Raw genomic sequence first — 13,651 nt, forward strand, 5'->3', positions numbered from 1 at the left:
GATGCTGTTCAGTGTTGCGGTGGTAGATTTCTTGTGTTGGATAATTGACCTTTTAATACTGGAGTATCAGCACGCCCAAGCATTGACCGTCTGACACTAAAAAGACATTTGAAAACTTCAGAGGGGCTTTGTGATTGCATTGTGTGACAGTTGACGAGGTTGTTCTTCATGCAAGTTGTCAATTAGAGGTGCTGCAGCAGTGCTTTGGTATGCTTTACTGGGTCTTTCATGTCACCTCCATCTCCTGACAGGTCTGGGCACAGCCAGCAGGTCACCAAACTGCATCAAGCTTAAGTCAACAACATCGGGCTCTCTGGCAAAGAAGTTGGCAGAAAGCTTCTCGAGATGATATGGGTGCGGAGAAATGTCCAGAACTTTAAAAGGTTGACAGATCACCCATCGACCAGTATTTGACTGGTTCGTGGGGGCCTTTCAAACTCATGTGAAGTCTATTTTTCGAAGGTCCAGTCTGTGAAACCACACTCCTGAATACCAATCTCCCAGGTTCTTAGTTCCATGAAAGGCAAAACCTTTCATTTCTTCCTAGCTGTGGAATCTGCACTTGACATGACTAGGCTTCTGCTGAGGGCAGGACAAACTAATACTGTTCCTCAAGGACTAACTCCACCCGTCTCTCAGCACCAGGACATATTATACCACCCAGGCCATCACCCTCAGTAAGACCGTCTGTTTCATTACAGTTCCCCTGCTCTGCGCTTCTGCCAGATACACCAAAAGAGGACATTCAAAGCCCTTGTAATTGTTCATATGCCCCATGCAACAACTAAGCTTAGATAAGAATATAGACTAGATTACATTGATGCGTATTTATAATTCTGAGGCAGCCTGGATTTTATAAATAGTAATTGCTCTCTTTCCATTGTACTGTATCTTTGAAGACAGATTGGTAGGGCATCATGGTTTAAATACCTCCGGTACACTAGGTGCTGGCATGGGTCTGAGCTGGTGAATCACATTGCACATCTAAAGTCCGTGTGTCCCGTCTCCTACAATTGGCAGTTATAAAAAGCACAGGGATTTCGCTTTATCAGGGCAGGGGAAGATTGAAATTCCTCGGAGTGAAGCCATTCGCATTTCACGCAGTCAGTTGTATCTACATAATAGACCCTAGTGGTCTTACCTGTTCAGTATCAGCTTCCCCTTGGCTACAACCTGACTGGTTAAAATGGAGGCCATCTCGGCTATTTGTCAGAGCGTGCGGGGCAGGGCATTTACCACGAGGAGGAAGTGAGAACTGTATGTTGCTTGCTTAGTTTGAGGAACGTAGACAAATGAGCTCAAGGGCAACACAGAGAGAATATCCTGAAGGCCCAGTTGGTATAATATTCCCCACGTTATTTCCCAAAGGTCTCATAAATCGCTTTGGAGAACGTACACATTTCCTCACAGGAAAATGTGAGTGTCTAAGAAGAATATGTTAATATCGTTTCTGGTTTTGGAGGCTAAAATCAGTGTTAACGTTGGCCAGTGTAACTTTACTGAATGTTATTTCTCTTGAATCTAGTTGCTTTCTTTTAAAAGAAAAGATGATATTTGCAAATGAAAGACACTTTAAAATGAGGCATTTTCACTTCGAAGGGAAGGTTTATTCTGCAGGCCAACTAATGTACAATCTTCTGGATAGTCCTGCACAAAAAGAGGTGATTTTTTCATTTCACACTGGATGGTCTGCAAGACCCCGTAGGTGATAGATATTAGTCACAGTGACTAAGTGTCTTCTAAGCAATGTCTTGGACAAGTAATTAATTATTTATCCTGGAGAAATTAATAAAAGAGCTCAACTTCATTAGGCAATAGATTTTAATCCCATTACTCCATAAACCAGTTAAGAATCTGGATTTTTTTCGTTCGATGGGATCCAGCGAGGGACTCGGATAGTAGGCTCAGCATTTGAACAAAGCCATTTTCGTAATGAGGCTCGGAATAATGCATCAAGGAGGATCATAAAGAAGCCATCAATGGCTTTATGGAGACATTTAATCACTCTAAAACCTCGAGGCTTACACATATTCCTACATTCCTCTCGTGCGGCCCTTTATGCCAGTGAGTCTAATTAAATATTATTCGAGATATTAGATTATTTTTTTCCATCATCATAAATCCAGTTGTTTTATTTGATACTGGATTTACTTTGGTCCTTGTAAGAAATTGGCCACCATTACGCTGTTTGTCAAAGAAATTGGTTTAACGGCGACCGCAATGACAAGGACAGCCACTGGCTCTCGAGAAGGCCAACGTTCCCGGGAATCCGACCGACGCACTCCACATGTGTAATCGCAGCCTGAGTCACGGGCAGACGATCTCCACAAGTAGTTTTTACATGATTTCCTGTTTCATCCTCCCTGTTCACCGGTGTGTCCCTTCACTCCAGGAAGGGTGGGGGCATATAAAAGCTGGAACCAGCCAGTCAAAATATTGATCGGTGAAGCCAGGTGAACTGGGGGTGGATGCGACACGGGTGCTGTATATTCTGGGCTTTCTCATTCATTGGCATGGCGGTGGTCAAGGAGAAGCAGAGCAGGTAGCCTGCCAACCACAAGACCGTCGTCATCCTCGAGAGAATCTCGACACGGTCTCTGACTAATCATCAGCAGTGGCGAATCTAGGATTCTTTTTGCGGGGCCATAATTCATATGGAGGGGGGCCAATCATTCTTTCAGCTGGAGGCAGCTACCTTGTATGTTCCCCTGATGACCAGATTATGCTGGCAGCAGATTGATCTCACGCTGTGACTGCAGTCCACTTACGTGATTCATATTCATCAATAACACCACAGTGCGAGTGATGTTTGTGGAGAGACAGGTCTAGCGAACGCCCTCTTTCTGACCCCGACTTCCACAGTCCATGTGGAATCACCTTCGACTGGTGGTATGACTCACTTGAAAAGGTCTGCTTTGGATCACAGTACATATGTATGGTTTCCTAGTGCTTTGCAGCCAGGATCATGGTGGAGCTTCCAGCACTGGGCTACAGTTATTAGGTGAGGTTCCCCCCAGTGCAAACCAGTTCTAAAAACTCCAATACAGATTTGTGTTCGTTCCTTTCTTTACAATTTAACATAGTAAATCAATGCAACTTGGGTCATGTGGAAATGTGTTTGTCTTCTCAGAAGTGAAGTTCGTCATCACGCCATTTTTAGAATTTATACTCCAGAATTTATGAAGCTTCAGTGGGGTATCATCTGGCCACGCTAATGTGGTACTTCAGCACGGATACTCGCTCTGAGCATGTGGGAACCTTTAACAGGACACTGTCCCTTCTGGGAGCTGTTGCTCTTCTGACTGTGTGCGTTTGTGTACGTGTATGTGTTTGTCGCAGATATCGATGAGTGCTCCAGTGGTTTCGTGGAGTGTGATAGCCGGGCTGTTTGCGTCAACCTGCCGGGCTGGTACCACTGCGAATGCCGCGACGGCTACCACGACAATGGCATGTTCTCGGCCAATGGAGAGTCCTGTGAAGGTGGGCCCGCCTCTCTTTGTTACCGACACATGACGTACACACCTCTACCCTACGGGGAGACCTCATTAAGAAGCTAGAAGCTACTCGCTTGTAATTGGTCTATGAAAATCGTCTCCCTCATAAACTACAATGTCAACTCAACACTTGAAAGCCTTTGGATTACATAAATAGGCTCCATTAGCCCTTAATGGGTGCCAGTGAAGTGCCTGGCTCTTGATTAATCTGTTATTATAATTCATTTTTACAAAGCAGGCCTTCCCAGCATTTGCTCTGGGGTACTTAACAAAAAGGAAAAAGGCTGCAGATTGACATAAGCCCGGCTAACGTCGCACGCCTGCGGAAGCCTGATTCCAGGAGACTCTGGTGTTTATGAACGACCTGGATTTAAGTCGAGGGGGCGGCAGTGGCAAACAGAAAGGGATGAAACAGGTAGCAGCAGGAATTCACAGGAAACCCTTGGCTGTGCCCTTCCTGCCAGTAGATAACCCATAATGAGGTCAGACAGAAGCCAAAGCAGAATTCTGGTCTGTCCCGCAGAGAGGCCACCCATATCTGGAGATGTGGATAGTGCCAGTGAGGGTCAGGCGAATTTCTGCAAATCACATTTGAAGGCTTGTTGCTTAAATGTGTCAGTTTTTATATCCAATAAAGGCTAAAACAGATACCTTATGCTGGACAGGGATTGACCCTGGTAGGTGGTGATGAAACAGTATATAAAAATAACATCTCAATAATAATAAATACAGAATGGCAATTTGACAGGATAGTTATAGTCCTTGGGAGGAGAGTATAAGGCCGTTGTTATGGTTGTTAAGAAACTGGCACGACGTCAGGGAGTGCTACACTTCGTAAACAACTTCTCTGCGGTGACTAGAGCTGGCAGCTCAGTTTGATACGTGTAAATGAAGGTGAACCTGGAGTTACGATATGAATATCACGACAATGCGCCCCACCCCCTCACTACCTCAGATATTGACGAATGTGGGACGGGCAGGAACAGCTGCACCAACGACACTGTCTGCTTCAACCTGGAGGGCGGCTACGACTGCAGGTGCCCCCACGGGAAGAACTGCACCGGCGACTGTATCCACGACAACCGGGTCAAGCACAACGGTCAGATCTGGGTCCTAGAGAGCGACAGGTGCTCTGTATGCTCCTGTCAGGTGAGTGCGTCAATGGCCAGGGTCACATGACAGTTCAGTGTGTCATTCATTGGCTGGGCGTGTTGCCTGGGTGGACCCGGTACTCTCTGCCACGCCCACAGTTTATAACCACCATTATGACAAGTGGATGTGGATCTGGATTTTAGCCGGTGGGATACAGGCCACCTGACAGCCTTCCTTTGAGGTGGGTGTGGCACTGTGATGCCAGCCTCGTACAAGTCTGGCATGGGGAGATGTTTTCATTCGGCAGTGGTGTGTAACACCAAGGGGATACACTGCACGACGGAGCTTTCTGGAACAGCTAGCGGGTATCCGTAATTGCTATGGAGGAGGTTAAATGCGATGCTGCTTCTCACTGCTTAAAAGTACGCCCTTGTAAACATAGAAAATTGGTTTTGGATTTAGACTAATCTCTGATTATGTAAATACGGGTGTAAATGCAGCATGAGAAAGGTATCGATTATCAGATTAAATGATGTCATTTTTAATCTGCAGAAAGGGCCGCAGGTGTCTGAAGATGATTCCCCGGGATGTGACAATTAAATTATTCATTTATTTTGCAAAACCTGAAACGGACACCAGGAAGCGTAAAAATTTGCAATTAGATGATTCGTTTTCAATTATATTTGAAGATGGGGGGTGTGTGGGGGGGGGGGGTCGGTGAGTGACAGGAGACTGGGAGAATATTAGTGCGTAATTGAGCAGAATAGATTGTGTTCCCTGAGACACAGTCGATGACGTGAAGGCAGGGTGAGTACGGCCATTCGCACACGGTCCTTATCGGTTATGACCTGTGACCTACGAGTGACATTGAAAGTTAATTAAGCTGATTGACCGCCAGAGGACTAGATAAGGGATGTTGCCTCTCTGATTTGTTGTTAAGAAATGGGCTCTAGTCTATCACACATAACACAGCCTGTAGTTGGAAGATTTCTTCTTGTGTGTGATACATCATTGTAATCATTAGTCTTTTCTGTGTTCATTGGAGATATAGTGTATTGAGAGGAGATTCTAGGACTTTTTAAAGTGGAGGGCATAAGATGGACCATAAGTCATACAAAGGGGCTAATCTTGTTATGAGCCAATGAGATGCTTTTGATCAGTGAGTGACAGGAGAGAAAGCACTCCGAGGGCCAATGAGCTTTTAGCTGGGGCCAGTGCCCCTGTGGCCCCGCCCTCTACCCTGAACCCCCTCCTACTCTGTTTCTGCACAGACGGGGCTGGTCATGTGTCGGAGGATGGTGTGCGACTGCGAAAACCCCACCGTGGACCTCTTCTGCTGCCCCGAGTGTGACCCGCGCCTCAGTAGCCAGTGCCTGCACCAGAACGGGCTTCTGGCCTACAGCACCGGAGCTTCCTGGGTGGAGAGCTGTCAGCAATGCCAGTGCCTGGTGAGGGCGTCTTCAGAGTACGGGGGCCGCGGCGGTCTGTGTCGGCCTTCCTGGGGGGAGGGCGTCTTCAGAGTACGGGGGCCGCGGCGGTCTTTGTCGGCCTTCCTGGGGGGAGGGCGTCTGCTGGCCTGGTGAGAGGTGCTTGGAAGGCGGTAGTCTTTGTCTCAGTCTGCGGAGGGCACGAGGGACCGCTATAGGTCGTGGTGAAGAACAAACATGGCTCCTAGCACTGCTTCCAAACAGCAGCCTTCTCAGCCTGTCTGCTGACATCCCTTCAAGTTTTCAGCCGTTTTAATGGCTTCCGCTGAATTCATTTTTACAAGGATTTAAACCTGTTGAAGCATTACGTCAGCTAGTCCCCCCATCGCGCCCCCCCCCCCGTTTGCCTTTGAGATGTTCTTCATCACTGGCCATATGTTTGTGCTAAATGCTAATGTCGAGCTTGGTATTCAAACGGCGCCTGCAGTGTCCCGGACAAACGGCGCTTTGTGGCTTTTTTTGTTGTTGTGCCGCTTCCTGTTCAGCGGACCTTAAATCACCCCTCCGGCTGATCCCTTCCCGCCCGTCTCCCGGGACACACGCAGCCTACCGTCTCTTTAACAAACCAAACTCATCCGCCATATAGGGACTCGCAGAATATGAATGCGGGCGCAGCGAGTCGTCGCGGGACGTCTGCTGTTTACGGGAGATGTGTGGACGGGGAGGCGGACCACCGGGGCACAAGTGAGGCCCCCGGAATGTGGACCCTCTTCTTCTTGTGTTGATTTATGTAGGTCTTTCCATGACAGCATATAAAAACTTCTTACTGTGAAGCCTAGTAAATTCTCTCGCTCTCTCTCTCTCTCTCTCTCTCTCTCCACAAAAACGAGTGAATTTTGTGGAGAGCACATTGCCTCCAGTGTTAAAAAAAACATGTATAATGAACCCTGGAAAAGAAATCTGTAAATTTAAACTGAGGCCCACAAGGAATGTGTGGAAAAATACATTAGGAGTCCAAAGGAGGTACGGCTTCGGTAACTTTCGTACTGATCCCTGTCCTTTCATTAAGCGCAGAGGGGCGAGCAGAACTATTACTGCACCAGTGACTGCGGCTGGGGCGCTTAATAGAACCCTTGATTACTGTGTGGTTCCTGTGTTGAATCACCTGACGTCTGAGAGAATGTAACAATTGATGGTAACTCTGATACACAGAGATGAGTAGGGGGAACAACCTTTGGCAGGTATTGGAAGATTATTTTTTCATTTCGCACAATTTGCACTTTATTCTGAGCCAGACAAGGTGATTTTGTGTTGTAGAATAAATAGCTCAATAAATAGCACGTCTCTGCTCTGTAAAAGGATTTCATTTGCCACACAGCTCTCTCCCGTAATAATCAAGTGAAATAGTGAACCGTTTTAATCTTTAGACACAATGCCAGCAGTCAAATGCTAATAAACTGAATTAGCTGCAAGGGCGGCACTGATGAGAGAGTCCTTGACGGGTTTAGCCACATCTGCCGCGGGAGACACGCTCAGCGGCGCCGTTGGCCGGGAGACGCACCCAAGACAGCATCCGGCATATTATTGATTCACAATTACCTACCAATCAGCAAGCAGTGACATAAAAGCAGTTGACCAAACACCAGAGGTCTTTCTCAACATGCACACTTGACCACACTTGTGTTCTCATGTACCTGTTTTACGGAATCTTCCACTGCCAAAGACCAGATCCAATACTCAAGAAGAGAAGTACGGAGGACGGCAAAAATCCCTGGATGTCGTTCTTGCCCCAAAAATCTAGCATGTGTCAGTTGCATCCTCGCCAAACGAGACCAATCCCATGATTCATTGTGCCCCCCAGTTTGTTTTTGGGAGTCAAGTTAGCAAGACCGGTCTTGCCAAGATCACCAATATGTTGTTTGCGTTCTCGGTACTGAGATACACCCCCGGTGGCACATGAAGACAAAGCCACAGAGGAGGCGCATTTTCAGCATCCACTGAGATTGTGAGACACCGGCAAAGCAGTTGGCGTCGTCTGAGATCAGTTACGGATCTAATCAAAGTTAAATCACCTGGATCTTGTCGTTTAATCAAAATGTGTTCACTGTGGTATTAAATATCATAACGCATAATGTCATATCAATTATGAATAAAGGTGAAGGTACTCCACTTCGGTGCATATCTTCTGTACCTTTTTCATATCTCATTCCATTCCTGTAGATGCTAGGGAATTAAATTATTATTGTACTTAGGTCAGTGTTTAGTAAATCAAATCTTAGTAAAGGCCTTTTAAGCTGGATGTGGTGTATAACCACTTTTATTGTATTTTTTTTACAAGTTCATCGAAATGTCAGGTGAAATCCAGTCAGGGCGGTGGCAGCGTTTACAGCAGGGGGAGGAAATCGGGAACGGGGGGGCGGTTCACGTACCCAGAGGAGGGGGACAGCGGGCACGGCTGTGTGAGGCCCTGTCTGGTGCATTGACCATGAACGGAGCCCCATCTGTCTGTGCCCGGCCCGCAGCAAGGCGAGGTGGACTGCTGGCCCCTGTCCTGCCCACCGGTCGACTGCGACTTCACCGTCGTCCCTGAGGGCGAGTGCTGCCCGCGCTGCGTGGCGGACCCCTGCCAGGCCGACACCATCCGCAACGACATCACCAGGACCTGCACCGACGAGCATGGCCTGGTGCGATTCAGCGGCTCCTCCTGGATCAAGCGCGGCACAGAGTGCACCCTCTGCCAGTGCAAGGTAGGGGGTCAGCGCTAGAGCGCCCCGTGTGGCGCGAATCGTGCGACGGCGTGTGCGGCGGCGCGCGTTAGCCTCTGCTGTAACATATGGCACATGGCCCACACGCGCGTTAGCTGCTACTCAAACATATGGCGCATGCAGCCTTGGCGCGTCGGGTTTACATGGAACACGTGTAGCTATAAGCAGTAGACGATATAACATATCGTAAAACACACACACAGCACCGGACATTAGCTCCAGCGCTAAATCGAGAAACGTAGCACACGTGTAGCTCGGGGTCAGCTATATGCCCCTACCCATAAGTCAGTGCTTTAACCTGTGATAATCTTAACTCCTGGGTGGTAATATAACACATTTTCTCTATCTGATGTTTTTGAACCCATGCAGGACTGAGTGAAAGGAGCGGTACGCCCAGGGCAGGAACTTAACTATGTTTTTTCTACTAGCCAACAGGGCTAATTCATTGATTTAGCTCAGGGGGTTTCACCATGCCCCGGTGTCACAGAGCTGTGCAGTCAGCTATGAGCTAGTCGGATGCGTATCTTGTGTTTTGGGTTCCTTAGAATAACCTTCACCATCCTGACAGGGAAATACGACTTTCAGATTCATTCTTAGTGGCACCAGATAACGTTTCCCAGCAAAGTGAGCAAAATGGCTGCTTCTAGTTTGTGGTATTTAGCAAATTTGGCAATGAATGAGTGAATACATTCCCTGAATGTTCTTATGTTGTATTTCTGGTCCTTGATTAGTCTAATTAGGCTCTTGCTTTGTTAGAAGTTGTTCCATTAGTGCTGACACTCAGATCGGGGCATTTGCTGGAAGCTCAGCCTGGCTACACGTACTCCTGGCCGTCTCCTTCATGACATGCATGTCTGTAATGTGCTGTTTTCCTCACTTGTACGTCGCTTTGGACAAAAGTGTCTGCTAAATATCAGAGCGAAAAATAATGGCAAAAATGGTAATTTGGCATTTTCCTGTGTTCTCTGCCTCCCTGCAGAACGGACACGTCTGCTGCTCGGTCGACCCGATGTGCCTTTAGGCGCCACACGCCGGGCACCGCGGCCGCTTGTACAGTATCGCGCGTCCATGGGGAGTCTCCTACCCACAAACCTCTTTATACCAAATACAGATGTGTGCCGTACCTAAGGGACGATGGACTGTAGCGAGCTCGTGGCTGCAGAGCTCCATCCGTCCCACTACCGGTATCCGTGAGCAAGAAAACATCCATGACAAACTCTGTAAGTCTGTACAAAGTACCTAAACTGGCATGACTGTACTAGATGTTGAAGGTTTACTAATTTTTAATTCTTTACCTTTCTGAAGGATTGTGGTATTTCTCAGTAGTGAAGAACATCTGTTTGGTTTTCCCTTTACTTACGTGACCATGTTCTGTTGTTTGCCAGGTCTTTGTTAATTTCTAGTTTAATTTATTCTGTGGCTTGTTATTGTGTAATGGTGAAATAAACTTGTCCATTTACAAGATTAATAGTTATGTCCTTTTGTGCTGCCACTGACTGCATGTTTTCACCCATAAATATATTTGTAAATACATGTTGAATACAAGAATTTTAAAATAGCAAGGTAATATAAAATATCAAATGAAGAAGGAAAAATTTGGGAAGTCGCCATCAAAGTACTGTGTATACCTGGACATGGAGTTAAGAAGCATTTGTTTTTTGGTAAATAATATAGGCAAGAAAGTCAGAGCTGTGATTGATCTTTCTTAAATTCAGCCCAACACACATTTGATAAACACATGCCTTGAAAACACTGACATCATTATCGCTTTGACTACATTTGTTTGTATGGAAAATGCGAGGGATTAGCTGAGCGGCTAACAGAATGCAAATGAGTCCAAAGCTCTTTATAACGCCAACTGCAAGGCCCTTTATCAGTCTCTTTTAGGCTGAAAATGGGTCATTTGGTTGCTAATGATCCTGTGGATTTATTGTGACCGGTTCTCCTCTGGTCGAACCTAAGATCACTGTTCCTCTTCTCCGCAAAAGGCCTTTAATGAAAAGCTATCTTCCAAAACGGTCAGAAATCCCCAGCTCGCCTCACGCTCAAGGTCCTGCACAGTAGACACTCCTCCACTTTCATGTGTGTTGTTACTCTGCAAAGGGACTAAACCTTGACCAAACTGTGACCAAAAGGTCTCCATAGAAATGCCAGGAAGGTAACTGCGCTTAAAGCAGAGGTGTACCAAGGCAAAATGTTACTTTGGACCCCTATCAAATTTTACGTTACTTTACATATTCAAGGGCCCCTGAAGTACTGGGGCCCCTCAGTCTGTCAGGGCTCCTGTGTCCCTACTGTACCCTGACTAAAAAGTAGCCTGATATACAGAAACTTAAATATCCAAATTAGATGGTAAAATTGTAAGCCTTGTTAGGCACTTTGAAGCAGGCACCTGCAGGGGGCACCTCGATGTCACTACGCTCAATTCATCCAGTGATCAGTTTCTGCTAACTAATTTGCCTGGGTCTGTTGCGGCTGCACATCATGCTGAACTATTCAAAGCACACCCTTCTGCTGCTCCTGGTCCACCTCCAGCATGCCCCCCTCCCCGCTCGGCGCCAAGACAAGCCTCCCTCTCCCGCCTTCTGGGAGACAGCAGCCGATCTGCAGCACTGTGCCAGTGAAAGGCCGCACTGTCCAGGAAAACACAGCTACCCCGGGCCTTGAGCTTAAGGATCCGACGGGCGGCCGGTCTGCAGAGAGTGCCAACCTTCCATCTCACGGCCGCGGGCCCTCATTCCCCTGCATCCTGCTTTCATTCACACGCCTGCTCTGCAGCAAACACATGGAATATGCATCCAGAAAACATCCAAAATAAGATCATCAGAATCATGATCAGCTGTATTATCGCCAAGCACATTTGCGTGCACGTGAGATTCGGCACGGTAATTCAAACAATAAAAAATAACAACACTAAATAGGTGTACAACAACCAAACACTGCATACAACAGACAATAATGACAGACTGAAAAATAAAAACAAGATGAGGAACGTAATATCCTAGATGGACGGATGGAAGGAATGATTGATTGTTTGATTGATTGTATAACATTGTAAAAAATTGTGGGTCCCCTAATGTGGGTCTCCAGAAGTAGCAGGTCTATTAAAAAAATTCATCATAGAAAGACAATTATTCACAGTTGAACAGATGATTCATAAATTGTATTTCCTAATATCCATTCTTTTGGTTGTTTAATATTTTTTTAACATGTTAATCGGTGTTTGAGATTGAGGTGGCCACGGAGGGCACCCTCCTGGCAGAGCGTGTTCCGGAAGCTTTGACCCTGGGCACAGAATTCCACTGCGGCCCTCGGTGACGGAAGAGAAGCTGCCGTGCCCAGCCTGGGGCGATAAGTATAGATTTGGAAAGGGCACCGGCTGGAATTGCATGGGACGCTGATTCACAGGCTCCGCTGGCAGTTTGCCTGTGACACAATGGGACAGAAGCAAAGCCACCGACTGGCAATTAGCTAGAGAAGCTAAAAAAAGGGGGGCTTAACAAGCAGCGGTAGGGGGGTAACGGGCAACATGCCCCTCCCTCACAAACCAGCCCTGACGACTCACAATCACAGCCCACACTGGAAGCTTTGAAATGCCACGTACAGATGAGCAGTTCCCCTCCGACTGCCTAACGATTTTTCCATAAGGTCACTGTAAAATTTCCCTCCAAAACTCCCCCAGCAACTTCCCCGACCCACTGGGAATGACAGAGATGGATGGTCTCAGCTCGTCCTCCCGAGAAAGCGACTCGACACAGAGGGGATGCAAAGCAATTTTGTTCCACTGTTGGTTTTTCCCTGGACACAATGACCAGGGGATCCGCAGCTTTGTGAGCACACAGATCATCGCTTACGACTGGAAAGTGTTAGAGGATGAAATGAGGTGTGTCACCTGATGCACGTACCGCCCCCAGGTTTCAGTATGTTCATTTTTCCTCTCGTTAAGCTCTTTTAAGACCCCGGGCAAATAATGAGGCCAGCAGAGTACCATAATCCTTAGCTTCAATGAAGACCTTCAGACCTCGCCTAAGGCCAAAGGCTGAGAGTTGGGAATTCGTAATTTTAAAGAAATGTTTCCTCTGGGCTGTAAAAATCAAATTAAACATATTAAATCATTTACACTCATAAATAATGGGGGGAATGAATTTAAATAACATCAAACCGAGGCACTGTTGAATTCTCCAATCTGATTGGTCAGAGAGACGCAGTGTCAGTCAGACGAATCATTTTGCAGAGAATTGCTTGCGTGTTTGCTAGTGCTTCATCGTGCATTAACCCCTATATCAGGCTGCACCATGCGTCTGCTCTCTGTGTGTGGAGTTTGCATTATCTCCCTGGGTCATGTGGATTTTCAGCAACAAAGACATTCTTGACTTGGTCCCCAACTAATCACCAGCAGCGGCGATCCGCTGGAGCCGTCCTTATCATTAGTCAAATATCTATTTAGAATTGGTGAATGAGAGGGGAGGGGGCACTCTGGAAGCCAATGAGCTTTCAGCTGGGGCCAGTGCCCCTGAGGCCCCGCCCCTTTATGAGCTCCTGTAAGACACGCGATTAGGTAGATTGGTGTCTCTGTATTGTCTGCTTGTCTGCCTTGGGTGGCGCCCAGCCTTCTGCCCTGGGACTGACTCCTGTGACCCCATCCAGGAAAAGCTGTTGGAAGACAGATGAAGGGATATATATTGATAAATGGTGGCTCCAGGGCTGGGACTCACATTTCTGCTTTCAGCTCTGTGTACATTGCCTCTGAAAGTTGAAAAAATGTGGTGTTTGGTTTAGTGTCTTTAAACTGGCCACAGTGTGTTCTGCGATGGACTGACATCCCATCCAGCGTGTCCCCTACCCATAGCTGTCAAGTCTCCCGTTTTGGCCG

General features: G+C 47.1%; 1 protein-coding gene across 2 annotated transcripts in view; it reads left to right on the plus strand.

The window, feature by feature from the left end:
* The window catches only part of LOC111833324 (protein kinase C-binding protein NELL2-like), a 68,498-nt gene extending 58,256 nt beyond the window's left edge, over positions 1–10,242 (plus strand). For both annotated transcript variants that reach the window (XM_023791504.2, XM_023791505.2), the window contains 5 exons: positions 3,340–3,480; positions 4,450–4,643; positions 5,858–6,034; positions 8,536–8,760; positions 9,758–10,242. In XM_023791504.2, the coding sequence (XP_023647272.2) occupies positions 3,340–3,480; positions 4,450–4,643; positions 5,858–6,034; positions 8,536–8,760; positions 9,758–9,799 (779 nt within the window). In that variant the 3' untranslated portion in view covers positions 9,800–10,242. The remainder of the gene's footprint in view (positions 1–3,339; positions 3,481–4,449; positions 4,644–5,857; positions 6,035–8,535; positions 8,761–9,757) is intronic.
* Positions 10,243–13,651: the final 3,409 nt, after the last annotated feature.

This window comes from Paramormyrops kingsleyae, chromosome 1 (genome assembly GCF_048594095.1).
Source record: "Paramormyrops kingsleyae isolate MSU_618 chromosome 1, PKINGS_0.4, whole genome shotgun sequence".
Classification (NCBI taxonomy): domain Eukaryota; kingdom Metazoa; phylum Chordata; class Actinopteri; order Osteoglossiformes; family Mormyridae; genus Paramormyrops; species Paramormyrops kingsleyae.